General features: G+C 42.2%; 1 protein-coding gene across 3 annotated transcripts in view; it reads left to right on the top strand.

Annotated features, from left to right (window-relative positions):
* The window catches only part of rab5aa (RAB5A, member RAS oncogene family, a), a 29,271-nt gene extending 5,780 nt beyond the window's left edge, over positions 1-23,491 (top strand). For 2 of the 3 annotated variants that reach the window (XM_078417877.1, XM_078417887.1), the window contains exons 2-6: positions 5,281-5,513; positions 12,797-12,948; positions 13,835-13,957; positions 19,552-19,645; positions 22,141-23,491. In XM_078417877.1, coding sequence (XP_078274003.1) covers positions 5,348-5,513; positions 12,797-12,948; positions 13,835-13,957; positions 19,552-19,645; positions 22,141-22,256 — 651 coding nt within the window. In that variant the 5' untranslated portion in view covers positions 5,281-5,347 and the 3' untranslated portion in view covers positions 22,257-23,491. Of the gene's footprint in view, positions 1-5,280; positions 5,514-12,796; positions 12,949-13,834; positions 13,958-19,551; positions 19,646-20,071; positions 20,137-22,140 lie in introns of those variants that run through there. The other variant, XM_078417897.1, reaches the window with a different exon arrangement.
* The last annotated feature ends 815 nt before the right edge of the window (positions 23,492-24,306 follow it).

The raw sequence follows: 24,306 nt of genomic DNA, 5'->3' as shown, positions 1-24,306 counted from the left end.
GCAGCATCTCTGGAGAGAAGGAATGGGTGATGTTTCGGGTCGAGACCCTTCAAATGGGCGAAGAGATGCTTTGCAAGGAGTTTGGGAAATTTAGACCTTTGGCAAGTGTAAAAACTATGTAGCTTGGAACGGAGGACGAATGAGCTTGACTCCGAAATTGTGGTTTTGTTGCCTTTATGAACAGAAAGCATGCAGATAAAGCCCTTAAATCTCTCAATGGTGAGTAAAATAAATTTGAAAGTGCATTTATACTAAATTAGAATATTGAAAGTAAACATGCAGGCACAGCAGGCAGTGAAGGAAGCTAATCGCACGTTGGCCTTCATAAGGGGAGGATTTGAGTTAAGGAGTAAAGTCCCTCTGCAGTTGTACGGGGCCCTGGTGAGACCACATCTGGAGTATTCTGTGCAGTTTTGGTCTCCTAATTTGAGGAAGGACATCCTTGCTATTGAGGCAGTGCAGCGTAGGTTCACGAGGTTAATACCCGGGATGGTGGGACTGTCATATGGGGAAAGATTGGAAAGACTGGTGAATGGCTGCAGGGAAAAGCTTGGGAACTGCAATTCAGTGGGCCCAACGTCTGTGGTCAGAAAGTTACTCAAGAGTTACAATTATTTTAATTGAAGGAAGCAGAGGATGATGGTAGAAGGATGTTTTTCAGACTGGGGGCCTCTAACATTAGGTGTGTCCCAGGGTTTGGTGCTGGGACTTGCTGTTTGTCATCTATATTAATGACTTGGATGAGAACATGGTCATTTAGAAAATACAAGGCATGATTAGCAAGTTTGCAGTTGACACTAAAGTGGGTGGTCTGTAGATAGTGAAGATGGTTGTCAAAAATAGCAGCAGGATCTTGATCAGATGGGCTTGGGAATGGTTGATGGAATTTAATGCAGTTAAATTTGAGGTTTTGCACTTTGGGAAGTCTAACAACGGCAGGACATACACAGTGAATGGTAGGGCGCTGTGGAATGTTGTTGAGCAGAGGAATCTAGGTGTGCAGAAATATAGTTCTTTGAAAGTGGTGTCACAGGTAGATAGGGTGGTCAAAAAAGACTTTTGGCACATTGGCCTTCAGTCATAGTACTGAGTACAGAGGTTGGGAGGTTATGTTGTCTTTTAAGACGTTGGTGAGGCCACATTTAAAGTATTATGTTCAGTTTTGGGCACCATGTTATAGCAAAGATGTCGAGCTGGAAAAGGTGCAGAGAAAATTTACCAGGATGTTGCCAGGACTCGATGTCCTGAGCTACAGGGAGAGGTTGAGTAGGCTCGGATTATATTCCTCGGAGCGCAGGACAGTGTACCAAATTATACATCTGGAATAGATTAGGTAAATGCGCAGAATCTTTTGCCCAGATTACAGAAATCAAGAATCAGAGGACATGGGTTTAAGGTGAGGGGGGACAGATTTCATGGGAACCTGAGAGGTAACTTTTTTACACAAAGGGTAGTGGGTGTGCGGAACGATCTGCCAGAGGATGTACTTGAAGCTAACCCTATCAGCATTGTAGCAGGTTAGTTCCATTAACAAAGTCCATTGTCCACAATGTGAATCAAACAGTATCCTAATTTATGGAAGGACCATTAATGCCTTTTAACAGAGCAGAAAAAGCTGTTCCTGCGTGTGGTGGAGCATGCTGTCAAGCTTCTGTACCTTCAGCCGAACATGGGCCTGAAGAAGTAGGAATGGCCGGTGTGGGGGCAAGTCTTTGATTTAAACCTTTGGTCCAGTTTTACACTACCATCATAGAGTCCGTCCTCACCTTCTCCATCATGGTCTGGTTTGGCTCAGCCACCAAGCATGAAATCCGGAGGCTGCAGCGCATCGTTTGATCAGCCGAGAAAGTTGTTGGATGCAAAATTCTTTCCCCCCCCCCCCCCATTGACGAACTGTACACTGCAAGAGCCAAGAAGCAAGTGGGTAAGATCATCTCTGACCCCCCCTCACCCTGGCCATGAACTTCCCTCTGGGAGGCGACTCCAGGCTATCAAAGCCGCCACATCCAGACATAAAAACAGCAATTTTCCACAAGCAGTAGCTCTACTCAACCGCCAAAAGTCTGTAGCCCCTTTTTACTTCGGTACTTTATTTTCACATATTTGAATTATAATGTTTTGTTTTTAAATTGTCTGCTGTATATCATGTTTTTATCCTTTTGCGAGCAAAGCACCAAGGTAAATTATGTGTATGTATACATATGGGCCATTAACATTTTTATTCATTCATTATTCATTATGTTGGGAAAAAAACTGTGCTGGAGTAACTCAGCAGGTCAGGCAGCATCTCTGTCTGCACCAATGTAAAGGAGGCCACATCGGGAACAGTAGAGGCAGTACATGAGAATAGCGGAGGGAGTGCTGGGGTTCCTGGATGGAGGTGAGCGATGAGGTATAGGGACAGGTTTTACAGCTGCATTTGCAGAGGAAAGTACCTTTCAGGGGTGGTTTGGGTGGTACGGGATAAGTGAACCAAGGTGTTGCACAGGGAGTGGTCTCTGCGGAAGGCAAAAATGGGATGGGGAGATGTAACCAATGGAGATGGTGGAAATGTCTTAGAACGATGTGTTGTATGCAGAGGCTGGCGGGGGTGAAATGTGAGAACCAGGGGAACTATATGCTTGTTCTGTCTGGGGAGAGGAGGAGCGAGAGTAAATCAGACGAGATGCGAGTCAAGGATTCATTTAAAACATGGGGAGGGGGGGAACCAATTTTTACCAAAGAAAGAGAACATCTCTGCTGTCAGAATGGAAAGCCTAATCTTGGGATTAGATGTGGCAAAGATAGAGAAATTGAGGATAGTGGAGAGCATCTTTGTAAGAGGCAGGGTGCGAGGGTGTTGATATGCTTGTGTACACATTAGTCCCCTGTGATGGCGAGAGAGAGCGCAAAAGGGTGTCAAAGATAGTCCAAGTGAATTTCAGGGCTGGGTGGAAGTTGGTGTTAAAGTTAATGACAGTTGCAGGAGGCACTCCCGATGCAGTCGTCAACGTAGTAGAGAAAGAGTTGAGGGATGTTCCCAATGTACGTTTGAACAAGGACTGTTTGTCATAACCAACAAAAAGGCAGGCACATGTCTCCTTTAACGAAGAAAGTGAGGGGAGTCAAAGGATAAGTTGTTGAGGGTGAGGACAAGTTCAACTTGAAGAAAATGAGAGGTTATGTCAGCTGCTTTTCTGAGGCAGTTTGAAGTGTAGATGGAATCAACAGTGGGAAGTCTGGTGTGGGTGATGGACCAGGATACATCGACAACTCTCTGCAATTTCTTGTACTCTTGGGCAGAGCTGTTCCCAAACCTAGCTGTAATGCAACCCAACAGTGTGGATTCTATGGTGCACGTGTAGAAGTTTGTAAATGTCATTGGATATATGCGGGTGGCATAGAATCGCTGTGGTAGAGTCGCTGCCTTACAGCACCAGAGACGCGGGCTCAATCCTGACCGCAGGTGCCCTCTGTACGGAGTTCGCATGTTTTCCCTGTGACCGCATGGGTTTTGTCAGGATGCTCCAATTCCTTCCTACGCTCCAAAGAAGTACAGATTTGTAGGTTAATTGGCTTCAGTAAAAATTGTTGGAGGATCTCAGTGAGTTAAGTAGCTTTTGTGGAGGTAAATGGACAGACGGGGTTTCAGAATAGGACTGAAGAAGGGGGTGTCAAATGTTTTATTGTCACATGACCTGAAAAAAATGAAATTACTACTTGCAGCAGCACATAGTTACATAGTACTCAGTAGCTATCACATAATTAACAGGAAAATGTTTTTTTTAAATAGCGTAAAGGCACAATATTGCTCAAAGTTCCTAGTGCAATTGAGATGTCGCCTGGCCCACAGACTTCCTCTGCACTTTTCTAAATGAATGACATGTTTTGACATAAAATGGTTTAAAAGTTGCTGTAATTTATTCATTTTTGGGGGGGGTGGGGGAGGGACAAGGGAGGTTGCATTGTGTGTGAGAGAGGATAGACTTGCTAGTGGTCAGATTTTCATTATCATTGTTGAGAATGGATTTGTCAAATAACTCAGTCAGGAACAGTAGTCCTCTACTGCACAAGATGGTGCATCTACTAATTGAACAATTGGAATCTCCAGACCAGTTTTTAGAACCACCTTCCATGTAAGAGATAGTTGTCGCGCATACTAATTGGAAATTACCTGATTTTTCCTTTATACACTTTACTATTTTTATTTAGCTTTTGAGATGTCTTTAATTTTTGTCTTTGCTCTTCAATTAGCTTCAGGAACTACAGATGCAGCTTTATAAGACTTTGGTTAGGCCGCACCTGGAGTATTGCATGCAGTTCTGGTCGCCCCTATATAGGAAGGATGTGGAGGCTTTGGAAAGGGTGCAGAGGAGGTTTCCCAAAAATAATGCCTGGATTAGGCGATATAGCTACAAGGAGAGGTTGGACAGGCTTTGGTTGTTTTCTCTGGAATGCCAAAGGTTGAGAGGACACCTGGTAGAATTGTATACAATTATGAGGGGCATAAATATAATAGAACCTTTTTCCCTTGGATGGAAATATCAAATAGTAAAGGACATACCATTAAGGTGAATGCAAAGTCTGAAGGAGATATGCGTGGCAATTTCTTGAAGGTGGTGAGTGCCTGGAACAAGCTGCTGAGATGGTGGTGGAGGCAGATATAATAGTGGTATCTAACAGACTTTTGCATTGGCACATGAATATGAAGGAAATGGAGGTATCTAGACTATGTGCGGGCGGATAACAGTTGGTCTTTGTATCATGTTCAGCACAGATATTGTAGGCTGGAGGGCCTGTTCCTGTGTTGTACTGTTCTATGTTAAGTAATCAAAATAAGTTATAAGTGGATCTTTGACCATTTGGAAGAAGGAAATGGACTGTCACTGATAACAAATCAAGTTATCTTTCGAGAAATAAAAAGAAGAAATTCTTGATAGTGGGGAAATGACCTTTAATAAAATGGTACAGTAGTGTTGCTTTTCCTCATGCAGTTATTTTCAATAGGCTTGGATTTTATCTGTATTATTCATTGTTCTGGGGGGGGGGGGGGGGCTGTCCTCATCAAAGCCTATTTACAATTTAATTCTTTGCAGATCACGGGTAAACTGTTGTACATTTGTGTTTGTTTGGATTTTCAGATTAATTAAGTGTTTGTACCTTTCTGTATGAGTAATTTTGCTGCAGGATTGGGACAACTTTTTAAAATCTTGATCCAGAAAAACCCCTATAATGGTATGTGAAATAATGTTACATTAGTTGAATGTTTGCTATAAATTCACAAAGTTTTGTCTTTTTTAGCCTGAAACCAATTGGACGTAGATTGAATACAAGTTTGTAATAAGCGGTTCTGGGGACTAATTAGGACATGGCAAATCGGGGAGGTGTGGTGAGACCCAATGGACCAGCTGCTTCTAACAAAATCTGCCAGTTCAAGCTTGTTCTACTCGGAGAGTCTGCTGTTGGAAAATCCAGTTTAGTGCTTCGCTTTGTGAAGGGGCAGTTCCATGAATACCAAGAGAGTACTATTGGTGGTAAGTTTTGTTTTAACCTCTTTTGTTTTAACAATTGTACTAAAATCTATCAGTATTTGCATTGTGTACTGTGTAATTATACATTGTTTTCTACCCTCTTTCACAAATTAACATTTTCATGTTACTTTCGTTTGGGAATTTCAAAAAGTGAGAATTTCCTCGGCCATCAAAATGTATATTATTGAATGAAGGTTTTTATGGAGTGGGAGGAAGCCAAATGTACACTAAGCAGCTGAAGTGACATAATTATATTTCCTTGCTAATGTACTGATGCTTTTGTGCAGGAATCTTTCTTGCTTTTGAAACACCAGTTCTGAGTTAATTTATTCTAGATGGGATTTGCCACTTTACTTGGAAGAACTGTTTGGGATCCAGAATTGCAAGAGAGAAAGGGTAGATTTCGCATTTCCTGTGAACGCTTGTGAAAGTGGTGTTAAACATAGAAAATAGGTGCAGGAGGAGGCCATTCGGCCCTTCGAGCCAGCACCGCCATTCTTTGTGATCATGGCTGATCGTCCCCAATCAATAACCCATGCCTGCCTTCTCCCCATATCCCTTGATTCCACTAGCCCCTAGAGCTCTATCTAACTGTCTAGTCCATCATTAAATCCATCAGTGTTATCATTACCGCACTTCTAAACAAGCTATTGACTCTCAAACTATTACTGATTTAATTTCCCCATGTTCTTCCACCTCTGGCTTCAGACCCTCAATCCCGCATAATCTGTTTCTTCCTCTTTTCTTGATTTCTCACTATTGCCTCTAAAGTGGATTCTCTCACTTACTGTTAATCAACACTCATTGCCATGAAACCTAATCCTCTATTCTCTATACTAATACCTTAAACTAGAAAAAAATATATGATTTTATCTTCTACCTAATGCAACCATTTGTATTTTTAGCTTGGTAGCCCATGCATAATTGACTTTGTTACAATTAAGCACTTTCCATCTTTCATTGCTGTCTTTTATGGTGTTGATGACGTTGAAAGTCGTTTCCTGTTCTCACTTTTCTTAAATTATCCTCTTCTGACTGAACTTACTTCTTTTGTCCTCATTACTGCCCTTAAGAATATTGTATTTCAATTTTATAGTGAAGCAATTATTTAAACATTTTCAAACTTTTTTTTCGATTCCCAACAAAATCAGAACACCCTTGCCAAAGCTCTAATATTACTTGGGATTGCAATTTAACATCCAGTTTAAAACTCTGATTCTCTGCAAAATTGTACATTTTATCTAAATTTTAGGATTTAATTTTTTTTTTTACAATGATGCACCCAAGTCTGGAACTGATATATGCTTTGCTAAATATTGATACGGTCAAGAAATTGCATGGAAATGTATCTATAATAAAGTACAGTCATGGAATATCCAAATGAGGGAGAATTTGGAGTATGGCAGCACAAGCTGGAAGAGGGTGTGAAGAGGTGATTGGTTCAGTGGTCTAATAGCAGTGTACTTCGCCTCATCTTTGTTGTTGATCTGGATGACCACAGTGGTACATGTGCAGAATATCCTTGCCTATCCAAATCAGGAGTCAGGTTATCCTGAAGATTGGGTATAGAACAGCAAAATCTTTTATCTCAAACTCCTGGCTGGTGTGTCTAGAATGAGTCAACATCTCAAAATGAGATGTTAGCCATCAAATCTCGAGTATATCAAGACACAAGAAACTGAAGATGCTGGGTTTAGGAAAAAAAGACACTATGTGCTGGAGTAACTCAGCGAGTGAGGCAGCATCTTTGGAGAATATGGTTAGGAGACATTTTGGGTCGGCACCCTTCATCAGACTATTGTTGGGGGCGAGGGCTGGGATAGAGATGGGGGCAGGAGAAAGCCTGACAAGTGATAGGTGGATACGGGAGAGAGCGGCCTTTGATTGGCAGATGGTTGGATAAAAGCCAGTGATGAAAAGTTAATGTTATAGGAGTAGAATTAGGCTATTCGGCTCATTGAGTCTACTCCGCCATTCAATTATGGCTGATCTCTGCCACCTAATGCCATTTCCCTGCTTTCTCCCCAAAACCCGTGACACCCATTCTAATCTAGAACTTGTCCATCTCTGCCTTAAAAATACCCACTGACGTGGCCTCCACAGCCCTCTGTGGCAATGAGTTCCACAGATTAACTACCCTCTGACTAAAGAAGTTCCTCCCCATCCTAAAGAGCGCCCTTTAATTCTGAGGCTATGACCTCTGGTCCTGGCCATAAAGCTTCAATCCCCTTATCCAAATCATTAGTATATAACGTGAAGACTCTCCCACCAGTGGAAACTTACCACATCCATTGTAGCTATGCCTTTCATTATTCTAAAAGTTTTAATGCCCCCTCACCCTTCCAAACCCAAGCGAGGAAAGGCCCAGTGCTGTCAAACGCTAATCATATGCTAACCCACTCATTCCTGGAATCATTCATGTAAACTACATCTGGACCCTCTCCCGAGCCAGCACATTGAGAATGTCACAAGTAAAATGGATAAAGGAGAGCCAGTGGATGTAGCATATCCGGACTTTCAGAAAGCCTTTGATAAGGACCCACACAGGAGATTAGTAGGCAAAATTAGAGTACATGGTATAGGGGAAGGGTATTGACATGGATAGAGAATTATTCACAAAATGCTGGAGTAACTCAGCAGGTCAGGCAGCATCTCAGGAGAGAAGGAATGGGTGACGTTTCGGGTTGAGACCTTCAGACTGATGTCGGGGTGGGACAAAGGAAGGAAATAGGTGGAGACAGGAAGACAATGGGAGATCTGGGAAGGGGGAGGGAAAGAGAGGGACAGAGGAACTATCTAAAGTTGGAGAAGTCAATGTTCATACCGCTGGGCTGCAAGCTGCCCAGGCGAAATATGAGGTGCTGTTCCTCCAATTTCCAGTGGGCCTCACTATGGCAATGGAGGAGGCCCATGACAGAAAGGTCAGTTTGGTTTCGCCGATGTAAAGAAGTTGACATCTAGAGCAGCGGATGCAATAGATGAGGTTGGAGGAGTTGCAGGTGAACCTCTGTCTCACCTGGAAAGACTGTTTGGGTCCTTGGATGGATTTGAGGGGGGACGTAAAGGGACAGGTGTTGCATCTCCTGCGGTTGCAGGTTGGCAGACAGGAAACAAAGACTAGGAATAAACAGGTCCCTGTCAGAATGGCAGGCAGTGGCGAGTGGAGTGCCGCAAGGCTCATTGCTGGGTCTGCAACTATTTACAATATATATTAATGATTTAGATGATGGAATTAAATGTAACTCTAGCAAATTTGCAGATGACACAAAGCTGGGTGGCAGTGTGAACTGCGAAGAGGTTGCAGGGTGACTTGGACAGGTTGAGTGAGTGGGCAGGTGCATGGAAGATGCAGTATAATGTAGATAAATATGAGGTTATCCACTTTGGCGGAAAGAACAAGGAAGCAGATTATTATCTCAATGGTGTCAGATTATGAAAAAGGGAAGTGCAACGAGACCTGGGTGTCCTTGTTCGCCAGTCACTGTGTAAACATGCAGGTACAGCAGGCAGTGAAGAAAGCTAATGGCATGTTGGCCTACATAAGGAGAGGATTTGAGTATAGGAGCAAAGAGGTCTTTCTGCAGTTGTATCGGATGAGACCACATCTGGAGTATTGTGTGCAGTTTTGGTCTCCTAATTTAAGGAAGGATATCCTTGCTATTGAGGCAGTGTTGAGTAGGTTCATGAGGTTAATCCCCGGGGTGGCGGGACTGTCCTGTGAGGAAAGACTGGGCTTGTATTCACTGGAATTTAGAAGGATGAGAGGGGATCTTATAGAAACGTATAAAATTATAAAAAAGACTGGATAAGCTAGCTGCAGTAAAAATGTTCCCAATGTTGGGGGAGTCTAGAACCAGGGGCCGCAGTCTAAGAATAAAGGGGAGGGCATTTAAAACCGAGATGAGAAAAAACTTTTTCACTCAGAGAGTTGTGAATTTGTGGAATTCTCTGCCACAGAAGGCAGTAGAGGCCAATTCACTGGATGAATTTAAAAGAGAGTTAAGGATATGGGGAGATGGCATGCATGGGTTACTGATTGTGGGTGATCAGCCATGATCACAATGGGTAAGGTACCTACTCAACACTGCCTCAATAGCAAGGATATCCTTCCTTAAATTAGGAGACCAAAACTGCACACAATACTCCAGATGTGGTCTCATCCGATACAACTGCAGAATGACCTCTTTGCTCCTATACTCAAATCCTCTCCTTATGTAGGCCAACATGCCATTAGCTTTCTTCACTGCCTGCTGTACCTGCATGTTTACTTACAGTGACTGGCGAACAAGGACACCCAGGTCTCGTTGCACTTCCCTTTTTCATAATCTGACACCATTGAGATAATAATCTGCTTCCTTGTTTTTTCCGCCAAAGTGGATAACCTCATATTTATCTACATTATACTGCATCTTCCATGCACCTGCCCAATGGTAAGGTCCCACACGGGAGATTGGTGAGCGAAATTAGAGCACATGGTATTGGGGGTAGGGTATTGACATGGATAGCGGAGGTTAGCGGAGTCAGGGGGTATGGGGAGAAGGCAGGAATGGGGTACTGATTGAGAATGATCAGCCATGATCACATTGAATGGTGGTGCTGGCTCGAAGGGCCAAATGGCCTCCTCCTGCACCTATTTTCTCTGTTTATATGTTTCTATCAGATATGGGGCCCAAATTTGCTCACAGTACTCCTGGTTTGGCCTGACCAGCACCTTATAGAGTCTCGGCATTATATCTCTGTTTTTATATCCCAGTCCGCTTGATATAAATGCTAGCATTGAATTTGCCTTCCTTACTATCGATTGGACGTGCAAATGTTTTCTAGTTACTGAATTTTGAGGTCCAAGGGACCATGTATTGATGGTTGATGGTACTCCTGGTATTGTTCTCAACATTAACACAAATGTCCATTGTGTTTCCTGATGGATGGAATCCATCTCAATTCAACGAATGGTGCTCTGGCCAGTGGGAGGAGGTGATTCAAGGGGATTCTGGATGTAACCTCAACAGTGACAGACAACTGAAATGCTAGGGGGCTATTACATGCCATGTAGCAATACTGAGGGTGATTGGGATAGGGCAAGAATGTATAGAGGAAACATGCAAAGTATGTTTAGTATGAGGTGTATTGTCATACTGTGATTATATCCTATGGCCAGTGGAGATGCTGTTGCTCCTTTGCTAGTATCAGTTTCTCCAGTCTACCTTCCCAGACCGTCTGGGTGTTCTTTAAAATTGACTAAAGCTCCACTCATTCCCCTGTAATAATCATAAGATCACGTGATAGTAGAATGAGGCCATTCGGCCCATTGTCTACTCTGCCATTCAATAATGGCTGATCTATCTCTCCCTCCTAGCCCCATTCTCCTACCTTCTCCCCATAACTGACACCCTTGCTAATCAAGAATCTTTCTTTCTCTGCCTTAAATATATCCACTAAATTTGCCTCCACAGCCTTGTGAGGTAAAGAATTCCACAGATTCACCACCCTCTGACTAAAGAAATTCCTCCTCATCTTCCTAAAAGAACGTCTTTTAATTCTGGAGCTATGACCTCTAGTCCTCGACTCTCCCACTAATGGAAATATCCTCTCCACATCGACTATCCAAGCCTTTCACTATTCTGTACGCTTCAATGAGACCCCCCCTCATTCTTCTAAACTCCAGCGAATATATGCCCAGTGCTTAACATATACGCTTAATAACATATATGGCAGCTATAGCTTGCATTTTCTATGTGGATCTTGAATAAAAGTAAATGGATAATGATAATCAAAGATAGAATCATTCTGTAAATATCACCGTTATTGTTGAATTAGAAATTTTCTACACCCGAAGACTGAGTGTTCTGGTAGTGTATTTAAAAAAACTTTTGTTAGATCAAAAATACTTTTGGAGTATTTTGTGCAGTTCTGATCACCCTCTGCAGGAAAGATATGATAACTTTGAGAGGGTATTAGGTATAAGGAGAAGTTGGACAAGATTGGATTGTTTTCTCTGGGGGCACTGGAGGTTGAGGGGAGACATGAGAGAAGTGGTGCAAATGGATGGTGATGTTTCATTTTTTTGGATAGCAATATGGATATGCAGGAAATGGAAGGATATTGATCAATGGGGGCCTGGAACACATTGCCTGGAATGGTGGTGGAAACGATAGTGGTATTTTAAAAGTTTTGAGATAGGCACATGGAAACGTAGGGAATAGAAGGATATGGATCATGTTCAAGCAGATGAGATGAGTTCAACTAGGCTTCATGGATGCTGGTGTTTCAGGTTTTTGGATAGCAACATGGATATCCAAGAAATGGAAGGATATGGATCACATGCAGGCAGAGTAGATTAGTTTAACTTGGCATCATGTTCAGCACAGACATTGTGGACTGAGGGGCATGTTCCTGCGCTGAACTGTTCTGTTCTCTGATGTCAAAGGGAACTGGTTAGGAAAGGAGTCTTGTAGCCCATTCCTGATTGTGCTATTGCCTTGACAATATTGCTAAAAATGATGCTGTATTTGGAATTGCTAAACTTCTATTTTGTAAGATGAATTGATACAATAACATTTATAACTGTCTCTAATCTTGAAGACATGTACTTTATTATCTGCTCCGGACAAATCTTTGTGATCCAAAGGAATACTTTGTATTTAGGGATGCAAGAGATGAGATTGCGGGATCTGAAGAGTGGTCAAAGTTATTCCTTTGTTTACGAAATATTTATGGAGGTGGTCTATATGATCGATTAAAATGAGCAAAATTGCCCTGACTTTAAAACTTGCAGCATCCCAACCAATACTTAAACGAAACCTAAAATTAAAGGATACTCAGAAATTAAACTTCATTTGCCAGTGGTGCTGGCTCGAAGGACCAAATGACCTCTTCCTGCACCTATTTTCTATGTTTTCTATGCATTCTGCTAATTTGGGGTCAGAGATGCTTTGCTGAAAGTATTTACTTCAGTTACGATTTCAACATTTGGAAATCTATTTGGTTGATATTAGTATTTTTTAGTCAACTGCCGCTATTTTCTTGAAGGCCAATTGCAGAATGCCATCCTTTTTCCATGTAAGATCATATCCAAGTGTAAATTCTGAAGAAGGGTCTCGACCCAAAACGTCACCCATTCCTTCTCTCCAGGGATGCTGCCTGACCCACTGAGTTACTCCAGCATTTTGGGTCTACCTTTGTGTTAATTAAAAACTCTTATGTAAAACAAATGTTTTTCCCGTTGTTTTGTGGAAATGATCATTCTTAATTGCAGCACGCCATACACATAATTATTTTTCTTTCAGCTGCTTTTTTAACTCAGACTGTCTGCCTCGATGACACAACTGTAAAATTTGAAATATGGGACACAGCAGGGCAAGAAAGATATCACAGCTTGGCCCCCATGTATTACCGAGGAGCACAGGCCGCCATCGTAGTTTATGATATTACAAATGACGTAAGTGAAATAATGCAACATTATTTATTTTGATGATGTTCCATTGATTTTATGTGAAAACAAAAGTAAACAAAATTTAACATTTATTTCTCTCCAGATACCGGACCAGCATAGAAAGCTGTTTGTTTTACACATAATAAAATACACTTTTATTGGTCTTTTGTGGGGTTGGAGGTTGCACTATGTTTTATAGTGCTACAATTTTTTGTTTAAAAAAAACTAGAGCACCCATTAAATTGGTATGGAGTTATGTTAAATGAGTTGGTATTTCTTTGTGATAGCCAAGGACAATTGAAATTCAGACCTGAAAGCTGAATAGGATATCTGTTTGGAGAATTTGAAATAAATTGGGTGATGTGTAGGTGTTAAAGAAATGGCAAGTATGGCTGTTGCTATGAGGGAAGGGAAGATATTCAGCTAAAGTAATGCTCCTTCTGCTTTACAGCTTAAAATTAATTCCTGTGGTCTTTCATTTTTTTACATATTCTATTTTTTTTACCCATTACCACTTGAAGGGAGTAAATTTTCCTTACAGTTAGAACCTTCCCTATAGCAAATGTGATCTCTTCAAACAGTGAATATTATTCTCTCCTTTCATTGCCCTCATCTTTCCTCCCGCTTACCTCCACCTCTCTCTCCCCCTGTCCTCCCTTCTACCTCATTCTTCCCCTCCAACTCTCTTTACCACCACCTCCCCCTCACCTGGCAGTGAAGAGCAATCGAGCATGGTTAAGCCATTTCATGTATATTCTGAGATGGCTGTGGGATAACACTTGATTTTACCAAATATCTAATTGGAATTTGCAATTAATAATAATTTTCAGTGGACAAACATTTTGTGTGGGATACTTGTAAAAACTCTTGCATGTTTGTTATTTCCTTGTAGGACACTTTTGCACGCGCCAAGAATTGGGTTAAGGAGCTACAGAGGCAAGCAAGTCCGAACATTGTAATAGCTTTGGCAGGGAATAAAGCTGATCTTGCTAACAAGAGAACTGTTGAGTTTCAGGTATGTAAAAGATTTTAAAAAACATTACAATGCATTTTTTTTGTATTAAAAGAACATTTGAAAGCTGTAGTTAGAGAAATCAGTATTCATACCACAATTCAATATTCAATGGTATTCCCATTCCCACACTGACCTTTCTGTCCTAGGCCGCCTCCATTGTCAGAGTGAGGCCAAACCCAAATTGGAGGAACAGCATCTCATATTTCGCTGGGGGATATCTTTCATTCACTTGTTCTATAACTCTCGTTTCTTTTTCCCCATTGAAGAAGGGTCTTGACCCAAAAAGACACCTATTCCTTTTCTCCATGGATGCTGTCTGACCCACTGAGTTACTCCAGCTTTTTGTGCCTAACTGTTCTGTTGGTGTTGGTTTCAATTGTAAACCAAACTTCCCCTATCAACTCCATCTACACTTCATGCTGACTTGGGAAAGCGTGTAACATAATCGATTACCACTTAAATCCCAGTTGGGCCGAAGGTCCACAAGCTTGAAAGTGTGTACCATCATATCCTGGAAGAGCTTCTGTTATTGGGTTATTGAATAGTCTTCTCATAGGCTAAATATCTGGTGCTTAACTCCCAATCTACCTCATTGTGGGCTTTTTTTAATCTGCATTCTTTGTAGCAGTAACACTAGTGTGCACTTTTTTCTCTCTTTGCACTACTTTGTGCTTCCGTAGGATTTGATTATACACTTGTATGATTTGATAGGTTAGCATGTAAAACAAATATTTTCAGTATCTCTGTATGCATGACAACAATAAACCAATACTGATACCTAGAAACATTGCCGACCTGAGTTGGACACACATCCCTGACCTTTTAGGTGGTAGAGATTCTGATTTTGTGAAATGCTGATACATTTCTGAATATCTGCTTTAATTAGAGTTTGGAGGGCATTGTAAATGTGCCTGAAACATCCAAGGAAGTAGAGTATTCCTTTACTTTTGAGCTTGTCCTTCAGATCTCTTGGTGAGCTTTAATGGGAGTGGACAAAATCAGCTTGGGTTTATGAAAGAAAAATCATGCTTAAAAAGTCTGTGTTTGAGAATGTAACTAGAAGCATCCGACTATTTTGATGAGGGAAATTTGTTAGAAATTTATGGAACAATGGGGTTTAGAGGCTAGTCCTATTGGTAGAAGGGTCAAGGACTAGAACTCACTAATGTAAGATAAAGAAGACAATTACGATTGACAAAGAAAACGTTGTACAACAAATGGTTGGAAGCTAGAATGAGTTGCCTGCAGATATAGTAGTACATGATTCCATTGTGGTCTTCAGGAAGGAATTGGATGAATGTATGATTAAAAATTAGCCCAGTTTCAGTTGAAGGAGTGGAGCTAGCAGGTTGTTCCATTAGAGAGAGCAGGTGTGGACGTGAAGGGCCAAATGGTCTCCTTTGGTGTTGTAACAATTCAAGCTTCTACAAATAGTTATGAATCATTAATTGGCATACAGATGTATGTTTTTTTCTGCATGTCAAAATGAACTGTTTCATTATTAAGGAACTGGGAATGGAATTGGTGGTTCAGTACAACTGCTAATTAACAATCCCTTCTGACCCTGTGGTGGAGAGATGATCATTAATGGACTGGTCTGGTCTAGGAACGCTGAGGGCCTGTACAAGAAGGGACAGAGCCAGCTGTACTTTTTGAGAAGCCTCTGCTCCTTCAATGTCTGCAGTAAGATGCTGCAGATGTTCTACCAATCGGTGATAGCCAGTGCCATCGTCTTTGCTGATGTTTGCTGAGGCAGCAGGGCGGTGGCTGCGGACGCCAGTAGGATTAACAAACTCATCAGGAAGGCTGGCTTCGTCCTGGGGGCGGAGTTGGATTCATGTGCGGTAATCTTGGAGGGGGGGATGCTCCTCAAATCATCCATGACACACTGGTCAACCTGAAGAGTACCTTCAGCAATAGACTGATTCCACCAAGATTCAGTACAGAATGCCACAGGAGATCCTTACCTGTGGCTATCAAGCAGTACAACTCCTCCCCTTTCTGTTGTGGGGTAGACTGATTCTCTCTCCTTCCCCCCCCCCCCCCCCCCCAATCTTTTATTCATCATCACCCCCCAATCATCGCCAATCCTTTCCAGTCGTCACTTTAATTTTGTGTTTTATGACACTTGGCAGATTTCCCACCTGGGATAAATAAAGTTCTATTGTATCGTATTAAGGCCTAGACTTCCCAAGAGGGCAGTGTCATTTGGACTTCACTTTCAATCATCTTTGAGTTAATCCTCAACAACCCATATCACCATTGACCTGTTTTCCATGAATTTCTTCTTGTCAGACCAAGTCACAACTTGTGCTAATGTTAAATTAGGAATGTTAGCCTCATTAAAGTTGGTGTTCATGTGTTGTCACATGTTCCATTGGTATTGGAATGAGCTTGACAAGACCTGTGCATTAATGCCTATATAGAGCATTAGGAGATGGTGTTTCTCTGAGGTGCCACAGACAAATATTGGGAAGATACAGAGCAGTAAATGCTGAGTTGAATTTGTGTTTTTTGTGAATCCACATACCTTGACAGTGTTTTATATATTATATCTTCTGCTGCTGCTGTCTCTGTTTGTTGTCGTTCGCCTGACTGAGGTCAGTTGACAGGGCTCACCACGGGGAGGTCGACAACATGAGCCCCTCAACTACCCGCAGAACAAGCCGGATTTCGGCGTGGATGCTGCACCACCCACCAAAAGGTCAAGCTGACCAATGACATCTAAGACAGTTTCGAAAAGGGTCACAAGGCAGGCATCACATGGGTGGACCTCACTGTCACCTATGATACAGTGTGGCACCAGGGCCTGATCTTGAAGCTCCTCTGCACCATCCCTGACCGTCATTTAGTGCGGTTCCTTGCCAACCGCAGTTTTGTACTCAAGACCAGCGACGAACAATCCAAGACCAGCGACGGACTACGACGCCTAAGAAACGGAGTTCCCCACGGCTCAGTACTGGCCCCCATGCTCTTCAACCTCTATATCAGTGATCTGCCACCCACAACCTCGCGCCAGTATGAATACACAGATGACTTGGCCCTACTGCACTTGGACAGGAGTTGGTCAAATGTTGGGGATGTGCTCTCGGTGGATATGGAACTTGTCGCAGGCTACCTTAAGACCTGGAGACTAAAACTGAGAGTGGCAAAAACCACCACAACGGCCTTTCACCTGAACAACAAGGAAGCTCAACACCAGCTAACCGTCACCCCTACCCTACAACCCATTTCCTACATACCTCGGGGTGAAACTAGATCGGCAGTTGACCTACAAGTAACACCTTGAAGCTCTCCGTGCTAAAGTCTCGGCACGGAACAACCTTCTGCGTTGCTTGGCCGGATCGTCATGCTCGCAGGTATCGCACCTGCCAAGCTTCGCAGAGAGTTCTTCACTAATAAGCTGGTGTGCAAGGCCCCATTGGACACCAAACATCCTTTGCACCACCTCGCCCAGGATTCACAGCAACTGGGATCTCAACGCCTGTCATCTCGTCAGCCTTTCACCCGTCATGCAGCGACCCTCTGTGGCTCCGGTTTCAACGTACTTGGAGCATGGAGAACAGCTGGGAACAGTCTTCGCAACCTCCTCAATTCACTGTCGCACCGAACACCACAGCCCCACACGGCTCGGACATGCCCCGCAAAGAGTGGGTCGCCCTGAACCGGCTCCGCACAGGGGTCGGCCGGTTCAACGCCAACATGCATCGTTGGGGGTTGCGTCCATCAGCAGCCTGCGTGTGTGGAGCAGACCAGCAAACAGCGCAGCACGTCATTTTCGACTGCACTGTCCTCCGTCCCCCTGGTGGAGGGGTAGACCTCGTGGCCCTCGACAACAGCACATTGCACTGGCTACAGTGCCTGGAGGGCGTTACATAATTTCTGCTGCCTCAAACGCAAGAAGAAAAATATATTATATGAGCTCTGGTGATGTATTCAAACTTGGACGTATAGCCAGTTAATCCAATAGTAACCACGAAAGCACTTGATGAATCCTCATTCAAATGTCATAGTCATACAGTTGAGAAATAGGCCCTTTGGCCCAATTTGTCCATGCCGAACAAGATCCCCATCTCAGCTAGTCCCATTTGATTACATTCGATCCATATCCGTCTCGTCCTTTCCTATCCATATATCTGTCCAAATGTCTTTTAAATGTTTTTACTGTACCTGCCTCAACTACTTCCACTATCAGTTCAAAATCACCCCTGAGCATCTTGTACTGCAAGCAAAGTCCTTGCCTGTTCAACCTCTCCCTCTAGCTCAGGCCCATGCGTCCTGGCAACGGACTCATAAATCTTCTCTGCACTTTTTCCAGTTTGATGACATATTTTCTATAGCAGGATGACTTAACGCTGAACGCACTACCCCAAATGTAGCTTCACCAACATCTTATACAACTAACATAATATCCCAACTATACTCAATACTCTGATGAAGACCAAAGAATCAAATTTGTTCTTTCCTACCTTGTCTACTTGTGATGCCACTTTCAGGGAACTGTATACCTGTGCTCCTAAAGCCACTCTCTGCATCACTCCCCAGGGCACTATCATTGATAGCCATCTTCATTGTGTGGGTCCCACGTGGGGGGAGCAGTTTCTTCCCGCTCAAAGCATCTGCTGTCGCAGTCGAGCTGATGCTGCTGCTGAATGTGGGCACAGTCTCGAGGATCTGCCAAAGAGGATTTTAACCATAAAAAGCAAAAACATTCCAGATAAGATTTATTTTATTTTTAAGGGGGAAAAAATGCCATTTATTTTAAAGAACAAACGTGATTTTCCCATGTAACGATGGGAACCTAACGAGGAATGGGCCCAATGGGTCCACTTGGTCTAGTATATTATTAAAACTCTCATCTTGTTTGTTCCCTTCCCCTGTATGTTTGTTCCCCTATGTGCAGTTTTCAACCAGGAAAAAACGGTACACAATAGCGCCACCATTTCAGGCCCACCCTACTCACCATTCCCCCGCGGTCTCAATAAATCGACTTTTGTTACTTAGTAGAAACTATTTACTTCATAAACTTTAACAAATGCCCCCCCCCCCTCCCCCCGCTGGGAGGAATGGCGCCTGTCCTGGCGTGCCCCGTGCCTGATGTTCCACCCATGGTGCAGAGCAGTGGCAGAGGTTCCAACAAAATGCCCGTTGCTGCCGACTGCTGCAGGACCGGTTTCGGGTCCAAGGCTCGCACTGGCTGACGCGATCGATGCCCGGGGTTGACATGAGTGACTCTCTCTACCCTTCCCTGTCCCCCCTCGCCCGCCCACGGCCCCGGGGGACACTCCCCGCCCGCCAATGGGTCCACGGAACGGTAGGGTTGCTGGGCCCGCAGGAGAGGTTTGCACCCAATGGGGGTTGCCGCGCCCGCAGTACCGCCTGCAACAGAGATTTGCACCCAACGGGTGCACACCCATCTAGTATTATATTAAATCTCCTTTTAACTTTGTGGAACTATAATATCTTTTATTTACAAGAATAACATTCTCAAATAATTCCTGAAGACCATACAACTGAAATATTTAGTGAAGGAAAATGACAAAAGAGTTGTCCAAACAAGCCTCATGAAAACTGCTTTCTATATTGTCTTATAGGAAGCACAGTCCTATGCAGATGACAACAGCTTATTATTCATGGAGACATCTGCAAAGACTTCAATGAATGTGAATGAAATATTTTTGGCAATAGGTAAGCTTTATCCTTTTAAAAGCAATATTTTATCATTTATAATTGGGCTTTAGCATGAATTTGAAAGATTTCCTTTTTTTTGCATTAAGGGCCTTCTACATATGTTTTCAGATAGTGCATTTAAAACTAATTCACTTTGTACGAGATATTGACAAACTACAATTCAACTAAATGGAAATTGTTGGATATGTGAAATAAAACTAAAATTCTGGGGGGTGAAAACACCTTGGGTCAAATAACATCTCTGTAGATGAAGTCATAGTTAATGATTTAGATCAATGGTCTTTCATTGGAACTGGATTCAACGAGCATGCAAGGAACCTGGGACACAAGAAGAGGGGTAGTGGAAATAAGAAAATAAATAGTTTTATGGGGGGGGGGTAGAGGAAATCTAGCAATGACCCGAGTATAAACGCTAATATTTAGGTCCTGACGAGTGCAAGTCACTACAGCCTAAAGGCAGCCGGGGGGTCTAAGAAAACATCTGCCAAAGGAGCCTGCTGTGGTCCAGGTGTGTGGTGGAAGAATGGCATGTACATTTTGAATTCAAATGCCCTGTTTGCTATGTGCAAATAGAAAATGATGCCTGACATTCGATTCATCTACTGTGTGGGTTGGCCTCTGCAAAACTGTGAGCACATCTTGTTTACATTAATGTGTAAGAAGGAACTGCAGATGCTGGTTTAAACCGAAGATAGACACAAAAATCTGGAGTAACTCAGCGGGACAGGCAGCATCTCTGGAGAGAAGGAATGGGTGACGTTTCAGGTCGAATCCCTTCTTCAGACTGGTTGGGGATAAGGGAAACGAGAGATATAGACAGTGATGTGGACCCGAAACGTCTCCTGCAGCGCTCGGCAGCGAACGGCACCAACGGCCATCTTGTTGGACCCTCTGCCACGCTGCACCACGTGAGGAAGGTCAGGCGCAGGGGCAAGCTGGGATGGGCGCCAGTCCTCCCGCTGGTCCTCCCGGGGAAGGGGGGGGCGCATTTGTTAAAGTTTATGATGTAAATTGTTTTTTAAATGTAACAAATGGTGAGTAGTTTGGGCCTAAAATTGTCGCACTATCGTGTACTATTTTTTTCCGGATGAAAACTGCACAGAGAAACATACGGGACAAGGACAAACAAACAAACAAACAAACTGGGGAACAAACAAGATGAAAGTTTTAGGGATGGATGGATGGACGGACGGACGGACAACCTGACATTCTATGATGAATAATTTATTAGAAGAATTTATGAATTGCTTTGGGAAGACATTTGGCCACTCTTTTTACCATGAGCTCACTTTCCATTAAGTTAAAGATCACATTGACTCTGCTTAACCGCCACCTGATCCAATTTGGCTGCATCTAACGTCTGAGAAATTAATTGGTCTACTTTGATTTTTGATACCAAGTAGTGATGAGCCACTGCTGGCCTTTCACAAGTGCAGACTGCTTTGGATGCGCTCATGCACCATTAGAAAACTCTCATTAACATTTTCTTTAATGGGAAAGGCTTTTACTTTGGTGTTTGGGTAATTATCAGAAGAATTTAATCATAGTGAATACTGTGCTTTCCAGGAAGCATGTTACATTTTCATCCTCTTTTGAAAGTGCTGTCAGTATTGTCCAGTGGGATGGATCTTAGGTGACAAAGGCTATTCTATATTTAGTACATTAAATCATTTGTACTTCTACCACACCAGATGGTACAGCAAGAACAGCAAAAGTACCAGAATTCTTGTGGGAAATGCTCTTTTATTTTCAAATCGGCTTAGTTCCTGCTTTGTGTAAGAAGGAACTGCAGATGCTGGTTCAAACTGACGATAGACTCAAAACGCTGGAGTAACTCAGTGGGGCAGGCAGCATCACTGGAGAGAAGGAATGGGTGACATTTCAGGTATGAAGAAGGGTCTCCACCTGAAACGTCACCCATTCCTTCTCCAGAGATGCTGCCTGCCCCGCTGAGTTACTGCAGCTTTTTTGTGTCTATCTTTAGTTCCTGCATCAGTCCAGTAGTGACAGAATATACCAGTTACAGAGGCTCCATGGTGGTGTGGTGTGTGCTTCACAACATGGCCAACTGGGGACCACTGCTGATGCTGTAGAAAGATCCACACGGGACAACAAGGGCAAATGTTGACTGTACTTTTATCTGCTCTTGCAGTTCTTCAAAGGCTTTCATCTGGTCCATGGATCATGGCCTTATCTCCCAACTGGGCAGTGGGGATGGGCATTCCCTGCATGGGAAATTAGGAAATCTTTGATAGACTTCTGAGAAGGGCACCCATGACTCTATTTCAAAAATAAAGGGGAAAAAAATGTTCTTTTTGTGCAATGCAGTTTAATAATCCAAGAATTAAAATTCTAGACATAAAAACTCATTTTCTGATATCAAAATTATGATACAAAACAAGTGTTTTTTAAAGCAGAGAAAGTAATATATTTAGATACTTTTGAATGAAAAGTGAATGGCAACATTTTAACCTATAACTTGCTCCTTGCAGCAAAGAAATTGCCCAAGAATGAGCCTCAAAATACAGGACCAAACAGTGGAAGAAGCAGAGGCGTAGATCTTCATGAACCTACCCAACAGACCAAGACCCAGTGCTGTAGTAACTAGGCTTGTTTCTAATGCAATTCTGTCTCCCCAGTGTCCATTTCACTACTGCTTTGTAATGGAAAACCCTAACTTAACAGATTGCTCTCAATTCCAATTCTTAGTGGGGAATGTAGTTAAATTTCTAATACAAAATTAATCTCTTAACTTTTAAATTGCAAAATAGTATTTTCTTCATTTGGCATGCAGTGCTCAGAACAAGCATAATGTTTGCCATCTGTCGGGACGGACTAATGAAATCTTAAAAGCCTGCTTAAATTGGTAATTCACTCCAATGTAACAATTAGAATTTCTGCCATTAACTGTATCCAATTGCTAACCAAGCAATGACCATTTGGTTAATGCTTAAGTGTGTTTACTTTGGATGTACAGTATATAATTAAAACCTAAATCTAAAATTATTTATTGGAAATAATTTTTGAAATATTAAGTTTCCTTCTGAAATCTGGTTTGCAAATGGAATTGAATTGAACTGTGTTGTGGCAGGTTGTGTAAAAATTGCACCACCCCTTGCACTAACATTTTTTCCGTATATTCCCTCAATCATTACTTTGAAATTACTCTGATCCGTTTTCTTGTAAATAAGGTATTATGACGTGGTCTGCATTTACATAAACTTATCGGACTGCTCTGGTAGGAAACCCGTATTTGAAAAAAAATCATTAAATACCAAACTAATTAAGCAGATCACAAGATTTGCTATAGAAAGGTTATAAACTTTATAATTATGATATAAATATGGCATAGGGCACTCTACAATTGTATGTACTGTAAGTAATGACCATGTAATCTTTGGGTTTTTTTTCCCCCACCATTTCTAAATGTGTATTTTTTGTTACAGAATGTTTTCTTTTCCCATTGTTATGCACAGTTTTTTGTAGTTAGTTTGCAGTACTGTTGATATCTTCTAAGAGGTGAAATAACTAATAAACCAATAGCACAACATGTAAAAAATTATGCCATTGCATTAGAATGAAATGCCTAGCAAAAGGAGAAAGGGTAATGGCTTTGCATTTGACATTGGGCAAACTAATGATTTTTTAAAAATGCAATAATCGAGTCTGCAGCGCTAATCTGACACAAACTCTTCCTCCTTTGGCTCAATCCATGTAATGCAATTTCAGACTAAAAATTAACAGTCGCGGTTTTTTGTATTTATTCACCTGTTAGAAATTGGATGTGTCTAATCAGTTTGTTTAAAATGTGTAAATAAATATATTCAAAATGTTGGTGTTAAATCATTGAGGGATTTATGAACTGGAATGTTAGAAATATTAAATCTTCAAACATCAATGGCTCATTTCAAGTTTGATATAACTAGACAACTAAATGTAAAGTGGAAAAAAGAACTACAGATGCTGGTTTAAATCGAAGGTAGACACAAAATGCTAGGGTAACTCAGCATGGCTGGAGATGGAATGGGTGACGTTTCGTGTCTGAAGAAGGGTGACGTTTCGTGTCTGAAGAAGGGTCTCAAGCTAAATGTAAAGGCAATATATCATCATCACAATGGATTTGAAAGAGCAAATTTAAAATTCTGTTTCAGTGAGTTTGACTCAGAGTTGTAATTCTGTGGAATTCTCTGCCTCAGAAGGCAGTGGAGGCCAATTCTCTGAATGCTTTAAAGAGAGAGCTAGATAGAGTTAAAGTTAGGGGGGGGGGTGTATGGGGCGAAGGCAGGAACGGGGTACTGATTGTGAATGATCAGCCATGATCACATTGAATGGCGGTGCTGGCTGGAAGGGCCGAATGGCCTACTCCTGCACCTATTGTCTATTGTCGACTCGGTTCAAACTTTGACAAATTAAGCGTGGCCTGCTGAGCAATTCCAGAATTTATTTTAAGTTTGGAAAATTTTCAGGCATTCTACACGTGAAACTTTTTTTAAGTAACAGGAAATACATCATCAGTTATGAAGTTTGTAGGCCATCCCTGTATCATACATGTTCCTTTCTGAAGTCCAGCATCTCAGGACCTTTTGACCAGAACAAAAATAACATTGGATACTTGAACTGGTGTCAATTTTCCAGCCTGATCAGTGCATTTCCCATAT

The sequence above is a fragment of the Rhinoraja longicauda genome, chromosome 2 (genome assembly GCF_053455715.1).
Source record: "Rhinoraja longicauda isolate Sanriku21f chromosome 2, sRhiLon1.1, whole genome shotgun sequence".
Taxonomy (NCBI): Eukaryota; Metazoa; Chordata; class Chondrichthyes; order Rajiformes; family Arhynchobatidae; genus Rhinoraja; species Rhinoraja longicauda.
The sequence above is the reverse complement of the archived record's forward strand: the minus strand, read 5'-3'. Positions and strand labels throughout refer to the sequence as shown.